Source organism: Marmota flaviventris, chromosome 11 (genome assembly GCF_047511675.1).
Source record: "Marmota flaviventris isolate mMarFla1 chromosome 11, mMarFla1.hap1, whole genome shotgun sequence".
Classification (NCBI taxonomy): Eukaryota; Metazoa; Chordata; class Mammalia; order Rodentia; family Sciuridae; genus Marmota; species Marmota flaviventris.
In genome coordinates, this window is record NC_092508.1 from 38,814,434 (window position 1) to 38,839,981 (window position 25,548).

The window sequence follows — 25,548 nt, forward strand, 5'->3', positions numbered from 1 at the left end:
TAAGTGATAGAGGTATGACCAGAGTCCTCATTGTAGTGCTGTACGAAATGGAGTATAAATATCCAGTAATAAAAGAATATTTATACCTCATTTTGGATTTTATCTGTATCTCTCTATTCAATTACATCTATACAATATTTATATACATACATACACACTACAGTATATACCATACACATAAATATATACATTTATGTGTGTGTATATATACACATGTGTGTATATGTGTGTGTGTGAGTATATATGCATACATACATGCATACATGTTAAAAAAATGGTTTCTTTGTAAAAATGTAGCAGTGTAGAGAGATGTTCCTGTTTGCCTTAAGTATTTTGAATAAACCCTGACAGTCATGTGCATTTTATTCAGATTTGAAAAGACTGCTTCTAAAAGTTGTTTGCTAGTTAATAATGAAAAATATTTTTTTGCATTTAATTTACCTTGGTAGATGCTTTATGCAAAGATTAGTCAACTCTGGCACTATGGTGCATGTCTCATTGAGTGGAGGGGGAAGATGAAAGGATATGATTAATTAGAAGAAGAATCTTAAGATTCCTGTGCATGAAGAGCTACCCCACTGCCAGGAATTATTTCAACCCTGAGGCTAGGATGAGTACCTTAACCTAACTGCTTAGAATTCTGCTACTTTTCTTTAGCAGGTTGAGAAGCATTTGTAGTGCTCTAGATTAGGAATTGTGGTGTGGCCTTTTATTATAATGGGAGGAGGGAAAAGCGAAAGGGACCAAGAGGTACACCCATTTATAACAACAGGATAATCCTACAATGATTTGTCCCCAAAGAGACTTATTAGGAGTAAGATTCAAGAGGTTTTTGTTTGTTTGTTTGTTTGTTTTCCATTGCTGTTCAAACTCATTCTCAGGCCTCTACATTTGCAATGGTTTATGTGAAAATGTGTCAGGAACTCAGAGCCAAAAGTAGAAACCAGAGGCTGGCTGATTGTACTCAAAACTCTAAGCCAAGACCAGCCATAGAGTAAATTATTAGTTAGCTAAAGTTTGTCTCTGACAACCTCTAATTTGTGTTAGTATCCTCTGTTTTCATGGTATCACTCTCCCATTCTCTCATGCTTCCTAATTGCTCAGAGGCCCTGCCTCTTTGTAGTACCCAGTGCTCTGAACCATGACTGCTCTCAGCCACCAAAACCTCCTCTTATTTAGACTCACAGGTTGAAATATGACCCCAAAGTAGCTTATACTCAAGTATACTACCAAACTAAGATCTGAGGATGATTCACTGCTGCCAGCTCTGTTTGCCCTTCCTTCCTTCTTTCCTTCTTTTCAGATGTTTTGATAGGAAAAAAAAGTATTTCAATACAAAGCAAAAAGCATATAATAATGGTGAATTAATCAGAACACTTTAGATTATACTTCAGTAACAGCAACAATAAATGTCAATGTCTTAAGCTTACAAAGATTTGTTTCTTACTCCAAATCAGATTTTTTTGGGGGTTCTCCAATTCACATAGTCACTCAGGGACCCAGGGACCCAGGCTGCGGAGCAGCCACCATTTCTAACACTGTTACTTGCTGTGCTTGCAGGGCCAAAGTGAAGAAAGCTCTGGAGGGGACTCACATGGACAATAATGCCTTGAGCTGGACATGACACACCATTTTTTGTTTTTCTTATTTGTTTTTTAGTAGGGGGATTGAACCCAGGGGTGCTTTACCACTGAGCCATATCCCCAGTTCTTTTTTTTTTTAATTTTTTTTTATTTTGAGACAGGGTCTCACTAAGTTGCTGAGCCTGTCTTCAAACATGTAATCTTCCTGCCTCAGCCTCCCTGCTATCTGGGATTACAGGCATGTACTACCATGCCCAGCTAGACATGACACATCTTGAGAGACCCTGGAAAGACTGGAAAAATGTTTACTGTCCTTATGCTCATTTATTGTTTATCCCTAATAACTAATGCAGTATTGGGCCCAGTAGAAAGTAAGTGTTTATTAAATTGAACTGATTTCCAGGAACTCTGATTGGGGTTTGTTTTAAGCTATTTTAGACTGAAAGAAATGATAGAACCTATGAAGTAAAGCTTGAAGGTCCCTAGACTGTCTAGCATCCTTGAATACTAAGGTATTAGGAATCCAAAGCCCTTTGAATCTACCTGAGAAGAATAGAATTTCAGGAAGCATCATTCATAACCTAGTCACTGTCATGGATATCATATTCTTGATGATTCAAGAAAAGAGCTCCTATGTAGTTATTCTTTTTCTGCTGCTTAGCACATGATATTATGCAGTGAATATTTGTTTGATACCTGATGTATAGTGTCATGGACTTAGAATCAATTTCTGGAGTCTTAAGCATCTTAAGAGTTAAGGCTATAGAGTTTTTGACAAAACCAACATTTTTTTTGTATGGTAGTATAGTGGAGTTTCATTAAATTTGCATTTCCATCATATAAATTCTACCATACATACATAGGGGAAAAGAGAGAGAGAAAAATAATAGATAAGCAGTCCAGGCAGTTCTAGCTGCTATTCCATTCACTGAGTTGATGCCTCCAACAAAATGTAAGGTGAAAACTTCAGTCTACTCTAATCGCAATTGGAGGTGACTTCAGTAAAAGCAATTCATCTCATTGCATGTGCTTCTAATGCTCAAATATATGGCAAAAATTTTCCCATACAACGTGGCCCCCAAATGTACGCCAGCTGAATCATCTGGCATTCACCCATAGAGCCAATGCTCTGGTTTAATGCTGGAGGAAAAACAGTGTATGTGACGGCTCACTGGGAGGTGGCATATTTATCTCCAACATAGCACAATTTTGATTGTGTATATGTTTTGCTAAAACCATCTTTAGGACCTAATGTCCTGTGTAGAATGAGATGCTACAGTGTTCTTTTTCTTTAGAAAACTATTCACCAATAGTGGAGAGAAACTTCTACTCATAGTCGTCTTCTGTTATTTTGTTCAATGTGCTTTTCTGTTTGTTGTTTTCATATGCAGGTCTGAAGTCATGTTGAAGCCTGTGAACCTGTTTTATATACCTACTAGGAGATGTGGTATATAGCCATGTGTAGTCATTGTGATGCTTTTACGTTCCACAAGCAGGTTAATGTTGGTTCTCCATCCTTTTCTCCAGAGTGCCTACCGCATGTTTACAAACAACACGTGTTTGAAGCACATGATCACCAAAGTCCGGAGGGATACCCACCACTTTGAACGCTACCAGCATAACAGGGACCTCGTGGGATTCCTCAACATGTTTGCGAACAAACAGCTGGAATTGCCAAGGGGCTGGGAGATGAAACATGATCATCAGGGCAAGGTAACATGAGGGGGCTGCCCCTGGGAGCAGCCGAATGACTGTGGGTCACTTGTGACTTTGACACTTGGCTCTAGCTTTTCAGTGAGGGCTGATGGCCCTTTGTGGGGACAGACATTCCATCTCCTCTTCAGGTGAAACCTGCTCTGGCAGGCCATTTTTCCTATAAGCCCTCACAACACTAGTCTGAAATCAAGTATGGTGCAGAGGTGTGAATTTGGTGGGGACAAATTTCCCTGGATATTCTTCTACCTGTCATTTCTGACCATTTCCTACTAATGAAATAAAGTGTTTCTTAGGCAACAACACTTTTCCTGCCTGTGTAGCTCCTGTTGTAGATATTTAAACAAAAAGTTGCGATATTGTTTGGAAGGGCTACTAGGAGTCACTCAGCAAGTCACTGCTAAAGATACCATCTGGGCCTCAGTTCTGGCTCAGAATAGATTTTATTTGCACTCTGAACAACTCACTGATGCATTTATGATGAGAAATGCATGACTATCACAGGTCAGAGTAACCACACATCTGTACTTCCTTTGTAGACGGGTGAACCAGAAAGCCTGGTGATAATCAGGAAGTCGTTCTATGAGTAAGAGTGAGAAAGTTAGTGCTTGTTATAAGGCGATCTCAGCCAAGATTTTATTTTTATTTAACATTTGCTTAGCACTTATTATGAGCCATGAAATGTTTATACATTTTATACATAGAAGGTCCTATGTATAGCGAGTACTGCTTACTAAAGCAGTACTTTTAGTATTGCCACTTACAAATAAGTAGTCCCAGGCCCAGAATGGCTCTGTGACTTTCCTGGTGTCACTGAGACACACAGAGGCTGAGCTGTGCTCAGACCCAGGCCGTCTGGTTTGAGGGGCTACACTCTTACCCATGATGTGCTCTCCAGAATTATGTAACCAACCTCGCTTCCTTATATATTAAAAGTCTTGGAATTTGTGACTTAAAGGATACTGAGGATTAAAATGACATGATATTAAGAGTTCTTTTATGTTTTTAATTACCCCCTTTTATCCCCTCTTCTACTCTAGCACTTTCACACAGAAGTTTCTTAAAACAAGTTGATGAGTGATACTTGCAAGCAGTAGTTCCCTGGTTATTCAGCAAGCTTTGCTTTAGTCAAAATAAAAAGCTTCCGGGTTCCCTCTCTACTCCTCTTCCTCCTTCCTTCTAAGCCCTTACTAGAAGCAACTCCTGGGTTTGCTCCATTTGACCTCTCTTAATGTATGTGTTGTCTTAGGTTTTTTGTATTACATGCTTGAAAAAAATAGAGATTGTGTTTGCACTTTACCTATCTTTTGGAAGAATATTTTTTTTGGTAATTACTTAAGGCCAAGGATTTAAATTGTTTAAACTGGATGAGATTTCATAGGATTGAAATACATACAATATGAAATACATACAGTATGTTATGTTTGGGAGATATACAGTGAAAAACATGTTTGAGTCACATAAAAAAAGAGAAAAAAGAAGTAAAACATTAATTAAATTAACCACTAATCAGAATGAGAACAGAACATCAAGTCTTGTTAGGTAAGACAATGTTGAAGATGATGTTGATGTGTATTTATTAAACTTATCCATGTGCCAGACTGTTTTAGTTAGCTTTTTCGCTGCTGTGAGTAAAAGATCTAACCAGCACAATTTTAGGGGAGGAAAAGATTATTTGGGGGTCACAGTTTCAGAGGTCTTAGTCTATGAACAGCAGGCTCCATTCCTTGGGGCTCAAGTTGAGGCAGAGCATCATGGCAGAGTGTGTGGCAGAGGGAAGCAGCTCACATGGTGGTCAGAAAGCAGAGAGAGACTCCACTTGCCAGATACAAATATATACCCCAAAGTCACACCTCTAATCCCCACCTCCTCCAGCCACACCCTAACACTTCAGTTTCCACTCAGTTAATCCCTATCAAGTTATTAATTCACTGATTTGGTTAAGACTCTCACTACCCAATCGTTTCTCCCCTGAACATTGCATTGTCTCACATGTGAGCTTTTGGGGGATACCTCACATCCAAACCATAAAACAGGCACTCTACTAAGTACTTTCCCATGGATTATTTTATTTATAGCTCATGGCAGTGTATGAGGTGGGTATTATTATCTACATTTTGCTGAGCTTTAGAGGTGTTAATAGTGTATGTATTCACAAGGAAGTGAGAAACCCACTGTATTCTAATTCAAAGCAATTGTTTATGACATTTGCCAGTAAATGGATGGATCTGGAGAATATCATGCTAAGTGGAATAAGCCAATCCCCCAAAACCAAAGGTCGAATGATTTTGCTGATATGTGGAAGCTAAACTATAATAAAGGTGTGGAGGGGGAAGAAGAAAAATTCAGTAGATTAGACAAAGGGGAAAAAAAAGGAAGGAAGGGGGATAGGAATAGGAAAGAGTAGAATAAATCTAACATAATTTTCTTATGTACACATAGAAAATACCTAAGTGAATCCCACCATTATGTCCACTCACAAGAATGGGGTCCTAATTAGAATAAGATATATCCTATGCTTATATAATTTAATCAAATGGTTCCTACTGTCATGTATAACAAAAAATAACCAATAAAATAAAATTTAAAAAACAAATAAATAACAGATATTTGAACATCTCAAGGAAGAGAAATTCCAGGACAAATTCTGGGATTACTAGTGTCCTTCAAAGTTGAGTCATACATATTGATCATGATTAGATCATGGATAATTTCTAACAGAACATGTGGTCAGGAACCCATGGATGGCTTTGTGCCTAAATATCAGGAGGGCTCATGCTAGGGGCTCACAGTATCAATGTAAAGAATGGAGTTCACATGTACTGATGGATTATTAGATGCCAAGATCTATGCTAAAGATATTATTTCATTTATTTTCACAGCAATTCTGTAAAATAGTTTTTACTATAGATGAAAATCAGGCTCAGAAAGGTTGAGTTAATTGTGTGCAGTAAATTCTTGGATACAAACCCTGGTCTTTCTGTATTAATAGTTGCATAGGGTTGGCATGATATGGTGAGTGAATGCTCAAAGCTTTCCTGTACAAGGTCCATCTAGACCTCAGGGTCCACAAACTGTCTAATTTGGGAGACATCATTTTAAATCCCAGGGTCTGACTTTCCTTATCTGTACAAATAAATAGGGTGGTCATCTTTTCCTCTGATAGTTGACCATTGAACATTTTCTTTGGAGAAAAAGGTATACTCAAACACTTTGTTCATTGCTAAATTGGGTTGTTTGGCTTTATTTTATCGAGTTCCAAAAGTTCTTTAAATGCTAGACCCTTATCAGACACATGGCTTATAGATATTTTCTCATGTTTCCTGGGTCATATTTTCACTGTCTTGATGGTATTGTTGACAGCACAAAAGTTTTATCTTTGATGTAGTCTATCTGCATTTTTCTTTTGTTATTTGTGCTTTTGGTGTTATAACTAAAAATACATGTACCTTAAGGCTACAAAGGTTTACTCTTCTATTTTCTTCAAGAGTTTTATAGTTTTAGCTTCTCAATCCATTTCAAACTATAACCCATTTCTAGCAAATGTTTTTAATGGTGTGAGGTAGGGATCCAACTTCATTGTGTGTGTGTGTGTGTGTGTGTGTGTGTATCTAATTATCCCAGCATCATTTGCTGAAAAGACTCTTCTTTCCCAATGGAATATCATTAGTCATTAGAGAAATGCAAATGAAAGCCACAGTGAGTTAGTACCTGACACCCATACTTGAAAAAAAAATGGAAAACAATAAATGTTGATGAGAATGTGGAGAAACTGAAGCCCTCATCTATTGCTTTGGAAACAGTTTGGGAGTTCCTCAAAGGGTTTAACAAATAATTGCCACATGATCTTACAATTCTACTTCTAGATATATACCCAAGGGAAATTAAATATACCTCTACATAAAAACGTGTATATGAAATGCATAGCAACATTTTTCATAATAGCCAATAGTTGGAAGTAATCCAAATGTGCATCGATGGGTAAATAAAATGTGGAAAATTGATACAGAGGAATACTACATAATAATACTACCAAGGAATGATGTACTGATACATGCTATAACATAAATAAACTGAAAACATTTGCTAAGTGAAAGAATCTAGTCAAAAGATCACCTATTATTCAATTTCTGTGAAATATCCAGAATAAGGAAATATAGAGAGACAAAAAGTAGATTAATAGTTGCATAGGGTTGGGATGATATGGTGAGTGAATGCCCATGGGTATGGGTTTCATTGTAGGGGTCAAAGATGTCCTAAAATTAGAGTTGGAAATAGTTGCACAACCCTGTCTCTGTACTTTAAACAACATGATATATGTACTTTAAATGGGTGAATTGTATAGTATCTAAGTTAATTGTTAATAAAACTGTTTAAAAGTGAATAGTTTGAGAAGACCAAGATTGTCTTTTTAGCTCCCAGATTTTATAGATTTCTGCTACCTTCATCTCAAAGATTAGATGATATTAATATCAAATTTGCACTTGTCTTAGTGTGTTTTGATTGAGCTAACAAGATACCTTAGAGTGTAGCTCATAAACAACAGAAGCATATTTCTCACAGTTCTGTAGATTAAGAAGACTTCTTAATGCTGTCACCTTGGGAGTTAGGTTTCAACATATGCATGGTGAGGGAGGGAACACACAAATATTTATAATAGTAATGCTTTTCCTTCTGCTTTTAATTACGTTTGGAGAGGTCACTTGTTCAAAATTCCATAGTGGTATTCCTTTCAGCAGTATTTTTTCCCATTAGTTATTTCCTTAATTATTTTAATTTTGTAATGTTGAGAATGAGAACTGAGCCAAGTTTAATTTCATACAGGGTTGACTTTATGAGACTGTGTCATCAACATCTGTATGTATCTGTGGGAGCTAAGACCCAGGATTTCCACTCAACATGCAGGACATACATTTTGACTTAGTTCATTTTGAAATGAAAGAAAGTAGGCCAGTGTGAAAAGAAAGTTTCTGCTTGCTTCTCATTGTAATAATTTTTAAACTTTTGAATATTCTCAGGAGTGTGAAAATCAAGGGTAATTTGGGATCTGAATAACTGTTGATTTTTATTATTTATGCAAGAAATATGCATCAGTAGTATTAAAATGTGACTGAATTAAATAATTTCTGATTCTTGGCTGAGTTTAATCATTAGTGTGTGCTCATGGGGATGACATATCTAGAAAAAATGTGCTTTAATAAGGAAAACCAAATGGTATTTAACCTAGGAATGGGTTTTTTTTTATGTTTTTTGCTTTGTTTTTTTGTTAATTTGATGGATTTGAGAAAATGATGCTGAAGTAGGTCAGGATTCTTGAATCCAACACTATCGGATATGACCTCCATGAACCCCCATTTTTTTTTAGGAACCCTCTTTTGTGTGTGTGGGGTTGGGGGTTGAACTTAGGGCCTTCCACATCCTAAGCAATCACTGTCACTGAGCTACAGCCCCAGCCTTCCCATTTTCTTTCCTATGCGATTTAGGATCAGTTCTTTCCAGCTCCTAGAGATGTGATTGGCATCAAATTATAGAACAGTAGGTTTACAAATGGAAGAAAAACAATAATAATTAGTATGGTAATGATCATGGTTCATTCATTAATGAATTTATTAAATTTTAGAATATAAAAGCTATATGTTTGAAAGGCTTTAGAGGTTCATATTTAATTTGAGGTCAACAAGAATAAGGAATATAAAAAACATCTTCAAAATGAAAAGGAATACACAGCCCTCTGAGCCTAAAGAGTAGGATGTGGGATACTCAATGGGTTGCTGCCACCCTATTCAACAAAATGTTGATTTGAGTAGGGATAGATGTAGGGTGAATAAAGAGTTTTGTCAATTGAGATTTCTGAAATTAAATAAACCAATTTGACAATGGTTGAATCCTTACTTTAGCAGAAAATGCATGGATGATTTTAAAAGATACATGTTTACTTCTGCCTTAAACCTGAGTGCTCTTTTTTTTTTTTTTTTTTTAAGCATGAGTACTGTCTTTGTGGGGTCTGATAGATTTGTTCCCTTGCTGAATCAGTGACCTTTTGCTCTGATGGTTGCTTGTCATATTTGCTCATGAAAGTAGGATTTTAAAAATAGGGCTGGGGCTGTAGTTTAGTGGTAGAGCACTTGCCTAGCACATGTGAGGCACTGGGTTCAATTCTCAGCACCACATGAAAAAAATAAAGATATTTTGGGGCTGGGGTTGTGGCTTAGTGGTAGAGCGCTCAACTTGCACGTGTGAGGCCCTGGGTTTGATCCTCAGCACCACATAAAAATAAATAAATTAATTAATTAAAGGTATTGTGTCCAACTACAACTAAAAAATAAATTTTAAAAAAGATATTTTATCCATCTGCAACTAAAAATATTTTATTAAAAAAATTCTCAAATGATAAGGTATGTTAACTTAGAACTGGAACCCAAATCAGATCTACACATTTGCACAGAATCATGCACTTCGATTTAAGGCCACTGGGCACTCTTCCCCTAGACATTGCCGGTTAACCATGGATACCTCACCTTTGGATTATTAAAGATTATGTACCATAGCATTGGTGCAGGTTATGCAGGGGTCCAGTGTAGAACGACTTGTTTCTGGCATGAGATACCTGGAAATTTTTCAGAGTAGAGGTAGTATTTGAGCTGAACTTTCCATGATGTGTAGGATGGTGATTAGAAGAGATTGTTGAAAAGAAAAGAAAAAAAAAAAGGAATAGGGAGGGAAATCCAGAAGTAAAGTCACAGAGACAGGAAAGCACCAGGTGGGTATGTCTCATTCCTGTGAAGAAATAACTGGTAAATCTCAAGAGACTCATATCAATGAAATGAAAACAGAGGCAGCTACATTGCAGAGGGTTGAGGATAACAGAGAGTGTTGCAAAAAGACATAATTAACAACAACAAAAAAAGTGGGGTTTTATTTATTTATTTGATTTAAGTTTTAGGAAAAGAACTCTTTTTACTTTTCTGTTTCAGATGTTAAATATGAAGTGCCCCCACCCCCACACTTTGCTTTGTACTCTCAAACAGTATTAACACAGAGTATTTTCCCCAGATTATTCTACTTTGGCTTAAATTCAAATTCTAGGAAACCTTGATCTTTATAAGCAATATGCCATAAACTTTATTTTTGAAACAAAAGTGTAAAATGGTAATTATATTTTTATTTAAAGTAAAACGTCTTTCCCATGGTTTCCTGTGTTTTTGCCTTCAAAAATCACATGTTAAATCCAAGCTTTGTAATTCTGATTAGGAGTCTGAGTGTCCACATGGTCCAAATAACCAACTTTGATGACCACAGCAAATAGCAATTTTAGTTCTGAGGACAGATTTTTGAATAGAATAGGTATTTGTGTTTTAGAAGTCACCATAGGCTGAGCCTACTTGGGGGCTCTTGTTCTACCAGACCTAAATGGTCTGTGTGGCCTCAAAAGTTATCCCAGGTATGACCTAGGCCTTGGTGTGAATCCTACAGGAAACTGATGGCCTATAATTTACTGGGTCAAGTTCTATTTAGCTCAGTGAATAAAAGGCAACTTAATATTTAGAGGTCTCAAGTGAATTCCAAAAATCCTTTGGCAAGATAAGTGTCACATTTTGAAAAATATGTTATTGTCTACTTAAGTACATTTGTTACTTTTGTGATACATGTCATTAATTGTTTTGAAACCATGAATACCTCTTTGTGGTAGTGACCTGGTTTAAATACCTTGTGTTATATAGCAATCCAGATGAAGATGGGATTAAACTCTAAATTTATAGATAGGACATTTTTAAAAAATCTTTTACCTATTTTAAAAGGGTAAGTGATGTCAGATCAAAAAATAACCCACAAGTAAATATACATGGAAGGCAAGTGGCAAAACAAAGTATTTTGGGAGGCTGTATAATGTTTCAAATGAGACAATAGAACAGATTTTGGGCTTGTTGGTATCTTACTGAGGAGATTGCCAGATTTATAGAATCTGGAAGGAATTGCCCAAATATGGAGATGGACTTCGGTATTTATTTATTTATTTTAAACAGTGTCCCTAAGACCTGCATTGGATTTCTAAAAATATATATTATTTTCAAATTTTGTGGTAATGCCTTTTTACTCCACCTTATACATACTAACTTGGATTTTCAGTCTTCCATAATGATGTGCTGGTAATTGAGAAAGACAATCTGACTGTCTTTCTGTAACATAGATACAAGTGTGTTTTGTTTTATTTTGTTTACATGGTCTTTTAATATGTATTTCTTGTTTGGCAAAATATTAACTGGAAACAATTTCAAACCTCTTTAATTTAGATTGTTGAGCCCGAGGTTGGTATTTCTTCACAAATACTGATGGCTTTTTCTTTTCTTAAAATAATAGAAGTTTAAAAGAAGAAGAAGAAGAAAGAATTGTGTAAAGAAAGAAATGTGTTTTGTTTGGCTTCACTAAAATACCACTTGGCTCCAAACACCCCATATTTCCTGATTCTGGCTATGCCCCGAAGCTGTGAAAGGGTAGAAGTTTTTAAAATGAGATCTGAGTTTGTGTATTTGCATTCCTTTCAGTTTTTGAGTTCTTAGTCTTAGCTGGCCCAGCACTGTAAAGCTTGAGTGAATTTCTTTAATGAAACTTAACAGTAGGGAATCAATGTTATTCAAAATTTGCTTTGCTAGTGGCTAATATGGAAAGCATTTCCCCCCTCAGGTAATTGCTTTTCTCATATAGTTTGCATTTCCAACATACTATACAAACAGTTAATACATGGCAGATATTTTCATAAGTAATCACAGGCTATTCAAAATTGTGACATAAAAGAGACCCAAATTGAAAAAAAAAAAAAAGTACTAGGTCAACTTCATTGCTAGCTTGAACTAGTTAGCATTTCCTGTGGGAAAGAGGTCCACTTTTCTGACATAATTGATAATGTCTGTCACAAATAGAGACGGCAAGCCTGAAATTTGCACAGGGACTTTTTCATGTTATCCTGTTCATTTTAAAGTAGAATACATTTTTCACAACTCAGTGGAGAGTTGAGCAATGAATCCCTTTTAGGTGGATATAGCAATGCACTAGGGAAACATGTCCAAGGTGGCACAGTGAGCCCAGAGAAGAGCCAAAGGTACCTGAAGGAGCTGTTTCTCAACACTTCCTGTTAGGGCTCTAGCCCTGGGGTGCTGATAGAGGCTTAATCAACACCTTTTCCCCAAATGTGTGGGTCTTCAAAAGCACGTGTAAACAAGATACACATTCCATTTGACTCTAAAACAGAACCCCTTGTGAGATACAAATAGCACCTGGTTCCCAGCCCAGGCCATGCCTCCAACAAGTCTGTGGGAGAACCACATAGGGTATATGGGGTATGGTCTGCTGTCTTTGATGGGTAGCAGCCTATTCAGTGTTGAAGCAGAGTAGGCCAAACATCATGAGTGGCTGTTCTTGTCAGCCTGATTCAATACATACCTGAGTGCTTTTCTAAAGTCAAGTACCAGATGAAGGTATGAGGAGAGTAGGGAGAACACAATTAAACGAGAAAAATGCTAAGTAGAAAGCAGAACAGAAGAAAAAGAGATAAGAAAAGAGGGGTGATGGGAATGAGGTATGCCTATTGGGCTTTGGAGTCAGACAGAAAGATAGCTTTGTATGTTTCCAGCTCCATATTTTGCTTAAATTGGGAACTGATACCCAGATAGATTAATGGTGAACCCTAATAAAATACAATTATTACCAAATAATGGAAATTCCTATTTATAATGGTGATTCCTGACTTTAACTTAGGAAGACTGTGTTTCCTCTACAGTGTGGAGACTTCAGGGAAGGATTTGACTTGGCTCTAGTGTGACAGAAGATTTATGAAAAATTTAACACTGAAGATTATATTTGTGCACATAGAGAAGCTTAGAGGTAGGTAGTCGAGGATTCACTAGGCAGTTCATCAAGTTGCAAGAGCCCCCTGGCTCCTTCTAGCTTTTTTGCTTCACCAGGTCCATGTTTTCAGTGTGGCTACTGAAGCTCCAGCTCTTACATCTTTGTTTCAGGGAGCAGGATAAGATGAAGGACAGAAGGAAGGCTCAAATTGTGCCTTGCAAAGGGCTTCCCAGAAGTGCCCATGTTTCATATCTGCTTGGCCAGAGCTTATTTTGGCCACTCAACTATAAGGGACCACCTGAGTAGCATAGTTTTCACTGGTGTTTCCCTCCCCCACCTTTCTCTCTCTCTCTCTCTCTCTCTCTCTCTCTCTCTCTCTCTGGCCTACATAAGGCCTGTAGAGAGAAAACATCTTGATCCTTAGGAAAATGTCATAGAGATGAACAATAATATCAGTGATGGTAGTGGTCACTCACATTTGAGGTGCCATGGCTCTGTGTTCAAAAATTTAGATGAACCCTATCCTTTAGCCTTCTTTTTATGTAGATGTGGTTATCTCCATTTATCAGAAAAGAAACTGAGTCTTAATAAATTTAAGTAGTCTTTCCAAGGGTCCATCACCTGTGAGAGGTAGAGCTATAACAATGAACCAGATGGGTCTTTTTCTAGATCTCAAGCATTTAACCATGACTTTGCCTCCCACTTCTCAAGTTTTCACCTGGTGGTTTATTCATATCTATAGTGGAATTTTAAAAAACCTTATGTCCCATTTATGTTCTTATGGTCTTTAGCTTCCTACTTTTTTCACCACACACAAACACACACACACGCACACACACACACACACACTTTATTTATTTCCCAAATTTTTAACTGTTTTTTTTTTGTGTGTGTGTGTGTGTTTGTGTGGTTTATAAATACTTGGTTAGTTAATTATGAGTTGTCTCTTCACATTTTGGTCAGAAATCTGTGTATTAAAGTTTTGGGCAATTTGTTATTTTGTTACTTACTGAGCAACCTTCTTCTCCTAGGCCCACTCCTAAAAGCTATGGGGATCACAAGGTAAAAAAGAGTCCCTTCCCTCAAGTAATTTACAATATACTTCTTTGGAGAATGGATTTTAGACAAGCCTGTTAACATCCAATTAGGCTGACATACATGCAAATCACAATTGACCTAGATGTAGACACCCATGTGTCTATAATTACAAGAGCATCATTGTAGCTCTGGTGGCCACCCATCCCTTTAAAACATTCCTAAGAAATTACTAGAATAAATAGGCAATTCTGTTTAAACACTCTATATTTTCCCTTAAACAACATGGTTTATATTATTGTGTTAGTAAAAAAAGCTTGTTAATGTTAATTTACACAAGGAAGATGGGGACTGAATTGTAATGCCTGTTATTTAAAACTAGGCGTTAACCATGTCCAGTTGTCATAGTTTAATTCCAATTTTATGACATTTTAAATTGTGTCAAGAATAATGGACAAGTATAAAGTCTAAATCAGGTGAACATTGGAATTAAGTTTGGAGCCAGTACCTATCCATACAAGTCTATTAGTATTTATGACTGGTATGATTTTTACAAAATTTGAGAAAAAAGATGTTCACCTAATAGGTTAGGGAAGAGAAAGAAGGAGCATTGGGAGGCTGGTGACAAAATCTCACACAAAACTTCCCTTTAATCCAGTCCTTGTACCTGCAAATCAAATATTAAGAGAAGGAATCAAGAAAAAGTCTTATTATACCCTTTTTCTTTTGCTTTTTTTCCTAGTGCATCTATCATTTTACTAAATCTAAAAGTTATTTTTTATAAAAACATAATTTTTTTATAACTTGGAACTACCAACAAATTATTTACCCCCATTTCCTGGTTATGTACAACCAGAAACATTTTGTCCCAATAATGGGGAAGTGATTTTTAAAATAGGCATAAATATACCACCTGTCTCTTGCATTTGCCTAGATAGATTTATTCTTAGTCTTTCAAGAATAAATTAACTGAGCTCCATCAGTTTGAAAAGTCAGTTCTTTTTTGCTTAGGTCACTTGTCATACATCATGTGCCCAGACCTTTGATTTATAGATACTGAGTCTCCTGGCTTTACTAATAGTCCCTTTTATCTTTGGTGGTTCCATTCACTTTATCTGATCAATGTCTAATTGAACTTGAGATACTGGGTTTCATTATTATCTTGAGCGAACTTTACTTTGAAAACTTATAACATTTGGCCTAATGATAATGAAGTTGCACTTGTATAGACTTTTATAAACAAACAAAATGCATAAAACAAACAAAAATGCATTTCTACATTGTATGTGATCCTTTCTGCAACACTGAGAAAATTGGCTTATGTTCATTCATGATTTCATGTTGTCAGTATGAAGTAAACATGATAGACAGACGTGGTTTTCACCCTCCCAACCTGTTAGTGGGGAGAGATGTTTATTATGAATGAGGGAGACATGTTTTTATAAGAAATATATAGCTCAGAGAACTGAAGCAACTTTCCCAGAGTCATGGTAGATATGTGATAAAGGTTTGGATGTGTGATGGATGACTAAACTAGAAAGGTAAGCAGGAGGAAGATTCTTAGTCTTGAAAAACTGACCAAAGTATTAGGATGAATAACCATTAGAGACTCTGGATTAGGGTGGTGTTTTAGTCAGCTTTTTTGCTGCTGTAACTAAAATATCTGACAAGAACAATTGTAGAGGCATAAAAGTTTATTTGAGGGCTCACAGTTTTAGAGGTCTCAATCTATGAACAGCAATCTCCATTCCTCAGAGATCAAGGTAAGGCAGACTATCATGGTGGAAGAATGTGGCAGAGGAAAGTGGCTCACATGATGATCAGGAAGCAGAGAGACACTAAGTTCGGGTCACGAAATATACAACCCAAAGGCACGCCTCCAATGAGCTACCTCTTCCAGCCACACCATACCCACCTTCAGTTACCACTCAGTTAATCCTCATTAGGGGATTGATTCACTGATTGGATTAAGTCTGTCATAATCTAGTCATTTCTCCTCTAAACCTTCTTGCATTGTCTCACACATGAGCCTTTAGGTGACACTTCACATCTAAACCATAACAGGTGGTAATATAATCCATGGTTAGAAGGAATATTCTTAGAGTAAGATACCAGCTAAATGGATAAAGGTGGTGGAGATGTGGCCAACTGACAAACTTTTAATACTTATATGTATAAGATAAAGTCCTGAAATAATGGAGTGGTTCAGGAAGGGGATGGGGCAGACAAATAGAGGCCACTGCACTGGGGAAATGGAAGGGACTCGGTGGCTGACTGCTTAGGAAAAGGAAAAGACAAAGATAAGAATTCAGTGATGCTGATGTTTCAGATCATAAGAACTTATAATGACCACATTTGGGAAGCACCTAAAGAGCATCCATTAAAAGAACCCCAAAATGTCCCTTCTTGTGGCATCCTTCTAAGACCACATCTTTGATGACACTCTCTTGGAGTATTTTCTAAAACCAGTCACAATGTTCCCTCCTGCTCCCTTCTAGACCTAGTCTAAGTGTGGCTCTCTCTATTCTGCTCTATCCCAAGGGATGAGGAGCAGTTACCACAAAGATTAGAAATTATGAAAAACTGGACCCAAGATCCTTACTCAGAAGTGGACCTCTTCCTGAAGGTGTGATGGTCTAGGTCAGCTGAGACACGTATGTGGCATGTGTTCTCTATTGATTTTCTGGATTGTATCCTAGGCATTTTTTGTCGACCACAACTCCCGAACCACCACTTTCATTGATCCTCGGCTCCCGCTGCAGAGCAGTAGACCCACAAGTGCACTGGTTCATCGGCAACACTTGACTAGGCAACGCAGCCACAGTGCGGGTGAGGTGAGTCACATGCTGCAGGGACCGACCTGCTGGTTGATAGAAGCTACAGGGATGTGGTGGTTGGTGGAATTGGGTTGGCTTTTTATTATGTTTTTTGCTTTGCTTTGTTTTTCTAGTTTGATTTAAAAGGAGAATCATTTGGAGGATGAAAAGCTTTATAATGTTGACAGGCTTCTCTAGAAATATGCACAGCCTAAGTTACAAATTTTAAAGGTAGGACATATGAGGAAAGACTGAAGATGAGATTTTTTTTTTTTATTAACTCAGAGAAAGGTGAGAGGGAATTAATGATGCATTAAAATGTTATTAGAAGATGATAATGAGCCTTTTTGCACACCCAAGGACATAAGAAGAAATGAATGCAACTTTTAGTGGACTAAAACTTTATTCAATATAGGAAAGAATTTCCCAAGTGAGGTTTGCTGGATTACATTAAAATATTCATCCAAGACTATGGAGTTGAGGAATCCTCACTAGTATTCTTTAAGATTAGGATATATCCAATGGGCTTGATTTATATACTAAATACCCAGAGAAAATTGGGTGAACTAAAAATTACTGAAAGCTCTGTGGGCTACTTGCCAGTTTGTAGTGGCCCATGGTAACCACATGAGGGCCCTCCAATATCCTAACCCAAAACACACAAATCCTTCCTGCTCCTTTCTAGACCTAGTCTAAGTGTGGCTCTCTTCTTTAGCAGTTTAAACACAAGGAATGTTTCAGGTTAAGTTACTTTGCTTCTCCTTAGAATAGGCTTATGCTTTGAGTGTGTATCATTCCTTAATGTACATTGTTTCTAACTATTCCCTCTACAAATAGAATTAAGATTCTTTTGCAGCATGCTTTTCATGTCTAAACACGTATCACATTTTCAATATTATATTGTAAATCAAATATTGTTGTAGTCTTTCTTAAAAGAAAAAATTATGAATGCAATAAATAACTGGATTTGATTCATCAAAATTGAGCTCTTGGAATTTCCCCTCATGATTTAAATGCCTCCTGTGTTTGTTGGTTGTAAGTGCAGACACAGAAGAATTATACGTGAGAAGCTCATATAAAAATGATACATAAATCTATTGCAGGATGAGGTATGCACAAAAATATTTATGTTTTATGAGTAGCTTATAAATCTCTACTTCGCTGTCATATAAACCATTAGTGGTAAGCTGGAAGATACTGAGAGCATTCATTTTAAAAGCAAAACAGACCTCTCACCTTTGGACCTTGTGTGCAATGTGTAGCATAATTAGGACTCTGACTTATCACATGCCCCATGCACTTTAGCCATTACCTTATTGTGACTTCATAAGATGAAGCTGGAGGTTAGGTCAAATAAGACTCTTTTTATAAGGAAATATACTTGAGATTAATAGCCACATTTACATTTCCTTTCAACCCGTCTCCTCTGAACTTGAATTATTTTCATGGTCTAGTAGTAACCCGTTGTGGGAGAGAGGCCCTGAGAGGTATGTTAAAATTTGAATGAAGATTTCTCTTCCTATTGATAGAAACTGAGCAGTAGACTAGCGATAGCACCATAAGGACTCCGCATTCAGCCAAAGTGTTGCTGAACCTTTGCTAGGAACGTGCTTTCTGGTGCAGTGGTTGGAAGCCTACACATCTTGAAGTGCTACCCATACTTAGCATAGGAATTGCTTCCTGGCTTATAGTCTGATTTCAAGATGTGAGATCTTGGAGAAGACCTTTGCTATCCAGGGAAATGAGACATGGGGCAATATGCTGACAGGAGGGAAACTATATATATTGGAATATTGAAATGGTACATTCTCTGACTGATAGACAATATGTAGTTAATGATGGAATCTTCACAGAGTGACTGATTCCATTCCTCAGGGCTGATAACTCAGGAGAAGCATCATAAGAAAACTAATTATACACATGAGTCTTTCCAGCCACTGTCCTGTACTGATTCAGCAAGTATCCCAATTCATAGAAATATTGGTATCTCTCCGATTCAACAGATTAATGCCAAACATGCACTAAAGTGCATAAACATAGTGGTTGGCATCATGAGAAATACAAATAATTAACATTTGTTGTTTGTGTTCTTAATTAGGAGAGAAAATATAAAATCATAATACCATGAATAAAAAAATTCTTTATAAAGCTTTTATTTTTTTAGTAGTAGTTGGGAAAGAGAACTCTACTTTAATAACCTCCTTAGATAACTGTGGATATTTTTCATTTTGAAAATTTCTTTCCAGCTTTTTTGAGGTATAACTGATAAATAATATAATCTGTTAATAATGGTAACTGCTTTGGAAATCTACACTAAATCCTGTGGGAACTCAGAGCAGGCTGCATTTAACTTCAGCTTGAAGGGAAGGCTTCATCAAGGAGGGGCTGTTTGACCTATACTTTGAAGCATGAGTGAGAACATTCTTGAAGGATAAGCAAACAGTGGAGGGTGGAGAGGCTGTTTCTAGGGTGAGGACCTTCAGAAAAATCCTCAACAAACATCAGGCCAATGCCATATGATAAAATGGTTGTGAAGGTTCCAGTGGATGGAAGTAGGAGCTCCATTTCAAATGTACTAGTTTATAAATCCATTGTGTTGTTTTGCCTCTTGTTCTCTTATTCTTTTACACTACTGATCTACTGATGTCTCAAAAGACTTCTGTAATATGGGGGAAATGCCAGAGTTTTCTGGCAATAATCTGAATGGGTATTTTGGGGCATCTACTTGTATGTATGACTTTCTAAATCGGTAGCAGGTACAATAAATAATTCAGGTTAGGGCAATCCTATTTAGCTTCTCCACACCTGCCACTGTTAGCTCCCTGGTGTGGGAGGCTCAAACTTGAAAGAGCTGTTATGCCAGGTGCTCTAATAGGCATGTGAAATTGCTGCTAAGGAGATAATACACTAACTTGGAACCCTATAGGAAGAGTGCTGCCCTTGGTTTCCTCCTCTGCTGAGACAGGGAATTCCCTGGCCTGCTTTAGCCACAAGAAGGAATATCCTGGCACTGCCCCAATGCACTTTGTATCACCCAGTTCTTCCCTTTGATTGTACTGTTGCAGTTTTGTGTATGTCAATGCATAAGTTATTCCTGATCAACAAGTCTGCTATTTAGGTGCCGTAGCCTCAGTAATTACAACCATATTGAACTACTTATGTTACACTTGGAAATATTCACTGCCTAAAAAATAAAAAATACAATACAATAAAATAAAAAAATACTCACTACCCCAGCTCCTTTCAAGGATGTGGGTACCTTAACTTTTCTCCCCTTCAGACACGAGAACAGGGCTTTTGAGGACCCAGAATTCCATGTCAGCTCCACTGCTGGCAACTGATCTGATTGGCTTGTACTTTGCCTTGTTTGTTGTTAAATATTTTAAACAACTTGGTTTGGGATGCTGATGCAAATTCCTCTAGCTCCTGATGCAGAACATAAATGATGCTTGCATTTGCAGGTAGGAGAAGATTCTCGGCACGCAGGACCACCAGTTCTCCCCAGGCCGTCCAGTACATTCAATACAGTCAGTAGGCCACAGTACCAGGACATGGTTCCAGTGGGTATGTCACCCCGTCCAGAAATCCCTCTGTGCTTTTGTGTCATTGTAGACTATGCATATTATGCTCATACTTTCCTGTTAGCCTGCTATTCTCTGCCCTGTATTCAGAAACGATTGCATTAAGAAATTTCTAACAAAATCCCAGAGACTTCAGTCGCAAATGGCTTTTGTCTTATAAAAACCTATTGGATAAGATTTTTTAAAAATAGTACTCTACCTTTTCTAAGTAGAAGCCTTAGGTTGTTGAAGTTAAGAAAGAATAATTTATTAAGGTTATATATTTTGCAATCATAAACTAAGCATGTGAATGAGCTTACACTTAGGGTATATTTAAAGCTTGAGACAGAATTTACATGGTGTGTGAATCTGTAGTCACCTCACGAAGTAATCAAGCAAAGGTAGCACGTTCTTAAGGTGTTTTTGTAGCATATAGAAGGCAGCAAGAACCTTCAAAATAGTAAACTAAAAATAATTGAATGTGGGCATATAGGCCTAAAAAACAACTTGAGTGTTAAAATGATGAAGATGAAATAGATCTATGGTTTTCAAACCTGGTGCCCCTAAGGCAGATAGAGTGGATAGACCAAGGGAAGGTCATATCGACTGTCTTTTCCAACATCTTAAATTAGAGCACTTCTCCATTGTCTGTTTCTATTTTTAAATTTTTGCTTAAAAAAAAACTATGTGGTGAAATGCAGTGTAATGACAATTACCCAAATATATTTGATAACCACTGGATCACTGGATAAGAAGAAATCTAGGGTCAAGCCAGGATACATTTAATTGTGTCATTACTACTGTGATACTACATATCACACGTACAATTTTAAAATGCTGTGAAAAAGTTATCTAGTTTCTAATCTTGGATAAAATATAAAAACTAATAAATTATAAAAATGGCTTTTAGTTCATATATAATGAAATATATATTTAGGGACAGTTTGAGTCAACACTGGGCTTCCATTTTAGCAGATAACATTTAAAAATTTTTATTCATACTCAACTAAAATAGTATGTATGGGCAGCATAATGTACCATAAAATTTCAGACAGCAGATGTCTACAGAATTATACTTCTTTTATTTAATCATTTGTTAGTTCTTTTTAAAGGCATGTATCTTGATCATATGTATAAACACAAAAGTGTTGACTTAGCCAGGAACTCTCATGTTTAAGAATCTACTCCCTTCTATGAATTTAAATATATTTATGCCTTTCCAACATATTAAATTAGAGCAGTTCTCCAACTGTCTGTTTCTATTAACAGAGTTCTTAATCTATTTTAATTAATCGTTTTTAAATTTCTTTAGCCAGCCTTGATTTGGAACATAATTTTTTTTAATCATGTTTTATTCATAGGTGATGATGATTATTATATTGCAGCTGTTTGCATAGTTGTTTTGGTAAAAAGCGATTTATAGCTTAATAGCATTTATTTCCATGCAGAATTTGGGAATGATTTGTCCTCTGTATTTTGATTGTAGCTCTTTGCATCTTTTGTATTTGCGGAACTCTTGTTCTGCCCCTTTACCTCTCTGGCTGGCTAATATTTAACTAGAAAATGATTTTCCATTTATGACTGTTGTCATTTCTGTGAGGTTGATTTTGGTAAACTTAAAATGATCGCTATCTAGAATCTTGGTAAACTAATCTTGTCATTTGATAATAAATATGGTTCATATTGAGTTTAATAAGAGTTGAAATGAGTTTAATAGGAATACTTAAATAAGCCACACACATCAGATATAAGGCATGGTCACATAACAGGTTGGACACACACTGGAATGTCAGCTTCTGTGATGGAAGAGACAGTGTAACTCCAAACTGTGCATCTGAATGCCAGGAATATTAACTATAAAAACTGCTTGTTTTTATATAAAACCACTGATAACACTTTTTTAAAAAAACTGTTGTCTTTTCTGATTTTTTTTCAGCTTATAATGACAAGATTGTTGCATTTCTGCGTCAACCCAACATCTTTGAAATTCTACAGGAGCGTCAACCTGATCTTACCAGGAATCACTCACTCAGGTAACCATAATCTTGGTATTTGTTTCAAGTTGCATAAGCCCCAATCATTAAATTTTGGTAACACTCGGAAATTCACTCTGTCACTTATTACAAAGGCATCTTCTAGGTCATCAGCCCCAACTCACTATAGTTCTGACATCTATGAAGTACAAAAGTTGAATGAGATTAAGCAATCTAGAGCTCTCTTTAAAGAAAAAACATGAAAAAGAAAGAAAAATTAACAGCCAAGAATCATCCTAGATATGTATATTATAGAGAAAAAAAGTGTAGCTAGAGTAAACAAAATAATAGTTTATTGAATTAAGATTTGTAGAGTCTTAGGCTTGGTATTCACATTTTTCCATAATGAAAACACAGTGGAACCCAAGAAAGGAGTCTGATTCTTTCTGCTGTCCAGCATTCTCCCTGCATGAACCCTCTCTTCTAAATAGCTCCTTAGCGCTTTCAGCCTGGTTTGACTTTACTGAATACAGGCTGTTCCTCTTCACTGGCAAGCTTTTCTCTTCTCAGTCTGGCAGAAAAGATCTCCTTTTCAAAGCCCAGGACAAATTCTCCTTCCTTGAAACATTTCAGCTCTGCTGTGGAGTCTCAGTCTCATGATCTAGCCTAGTATTTCTCAATCTCATTAGAGCTAGAAAAGGGGGAATTTAATATTACATAACCCAAGGCCCTACATGCCACCTTTGCAGACATTAATTTGGTGATTTATCATGTAAGGTACCTCTTTTTTTTTTCTTTGTACTGTTTTGGCTATTTGATTTCTGTGCTTTAGTTTGATTTTTGAAGTTTTTAAAACCTTATTTTCCAATTAGATTATAAGATCCTTGCAAAGAGGGATCTTATAAGACTCGTTATTTCTCCTTCTTACTACTCAGACATCTAGACTAGCACTTTGCATAGTGAACTTGTTAATTCGAAAATAAATTATCAGCTATTCTCGGTTTCTCCTGCCTTTTAAAGCTGTCATTACTTTTAAAGTTCTAAAGGCTACAACTACACAACATTTCGAGTATGACCTTACAAACGTTGCTTATGTGGAGAATTCAGTTTTACATGATTAACATTAAACTGAAGATTTAGTCCTTTCTCCAACACAGCACTCTGTTCTCAATCACATAAAAGATATCAAAATTATACAAGTGTGGATTTGGTGTGTTTGTTTATTATGAGATCCACAAAGTCATCCATGGTCTAGAGAATCTCGTGTAAGACTTTTTAGTTAATGAAATTGCAGAAATGAGCTCCTTGGTGGTCTAATTAAAGATCTTACTGATTCTGGACTTTAAATCAAAGCAAATAAACAAGCTAAATTCTTACTCTTTTGCTAGCCAAAAGATAAAGCAAACACTATTTTCTCTAATCTCTACCACCTCCAGCCGCAGTACATGTCCACAAAGGCTTGCTTATACACACACACACACACACACACTTACACTCACACTCACACACTCACACAGATTTAGTTCATATCTGTTCCTCTGGAAATACCCTAATCCCCACATAAGAGAAAGAAAAAGGAGGAAACACAAGTTTTCCACTTTTTCTCTGCACTTCACATTAGCATTTAAAATAATTAATGTATCTTTCAACCTCCCCATGGGAGAGGTTGGATGCTTTAATCTCTACCTGAACAGAGCATTGTCATTATTCTTTAATGACTTGACAGAACCTTAACAGACCCCAACAGAAGGGAGGCTCCAGGCTCCAGATGGCAACTTCCCAGTTTTATTTTTTATTTTCTTTTTTACTTTTTTAGTCTTAAGTCTCTAATCTTCTGAACATTGCTGAAGATTTTATAATTGAGTAACACCCAGGGTCCTCAGTTAAGCATAATTTTCTTCTAACATAGATCTCACATGATAATCCCTTACTAAGAAATTGTCTGATAGGCCTTGGAATATGTTTCTATCTATTTACATTTGTTAAATGTGATTATGGAAAGCATATGTAATCAGGACAAGTAGAAGGAAATAGGAATTTAAATCAATGAGCTAATGCCAGAGTGTGTGTCACAGTGTACTTTCATTTTCCAAAATGTTTTTGGTAGTTAAGCACTTTGCTTTATCATAATGACCTAAAGGGGAAGTTTGTATATGTGAGAGAACATTCTGTTTCATGTAGTTAAAAACTGCATTGTAAGGACCATTCCCATAAGTAGCAGGAATGGAACACAGCTGGAGTTTAATCTCACATTTCAGTGATATTTTTAATAACAGATTGCATTAACTTTCTGCACTACAACAAAATGCCTGAGATAATTAACTTATAAAGAGAAGAGGTTTATTATTGTTCATGGTCCAATCCATGATCAGGAGGACCTGTTGACTTCAGGCCTTTGGTGGACAAGCCAGATGGCAGTGTTGGGGAGTATAAATTGGAGTAAAACTGCTTACCTTCTGGCCAGGAGGCAAAAGAGAGAGGAAGGGGCCAGAGTCCCACAATCCCCTTCTGGTACATAATCCCAGTGACCTAAGGACCTCCCATAAGGTATCTTCTTCTATAGGACCACAGTACCTCTCAACAGCATCTTACTGAAGACCTGCCCTTTAACACATAGTCCTTTGGTGGACATTCAAACTATAACATGGACTTATTTATGTGTGGAATAGAGCCACTGGGTAATCTGTATCTCGCAGGTGATTATAAATCATCTGCTCATGCCTTAAGCAAGGATTACCAACACCAACAGAGTTTTCTACACATTCTTCTTCCTCTGTGGCATATCCACTTAAAAGAAATAACCCTTCATATTCTGTCCACAAATTAATGAGGAAATAGAGGACAGCCTTGGAGACTGAAGTAGGTATGCCTCCTTATTTTGTATTTTTCTTCTTTTGTGTGTTATTCTCCCCAAACCAGAAAATAGCAAGCTGTTTGATAGTTTGCATCCATATATAGCTTCCTCTTCCTTGAGACTCCACTTGGGTATCTTTTCCTGTAGAATGGCTGACAGTTTCCATGCAAT

General features: G+C 36.7%; 1 protein-coding gene across 3 annotated transcripts in view; it reads left to right on the plus strand.

The window, feature by feature from the left end:
- Positions 1-25,548, plus strand: part of Hecw2 (HECT, C2 and WW domain containing E3 ubiquitin protein ligase 2) — a 214,219-nt gene that overhangs the window by 114,606 nt on the left and 74,065 nt on the right. For all 3 annotated transcript variants that reach the window (XM_027925034.2, XM_071618970.1, XM_071618971.1), the window contains 4 exons: positions 3,111-3,296; positions 16,874-17,008; positions 20,452-20,554; positions 22,487-22,583. In XM_027925034.2, the coding sequence (XP_027780835.1) occupies positions 3,111-3,296; positions 16,874-17,008; positions 20,452-20,554; positions 22,487-22,583 (521 nt within the window). The remainder of the gene's footprint in view (positions 1-3,110; positions 3,297-16,873; positions 17,009-20,451; positions 20,555-22,486; positions 22,584-25,548) is intronic.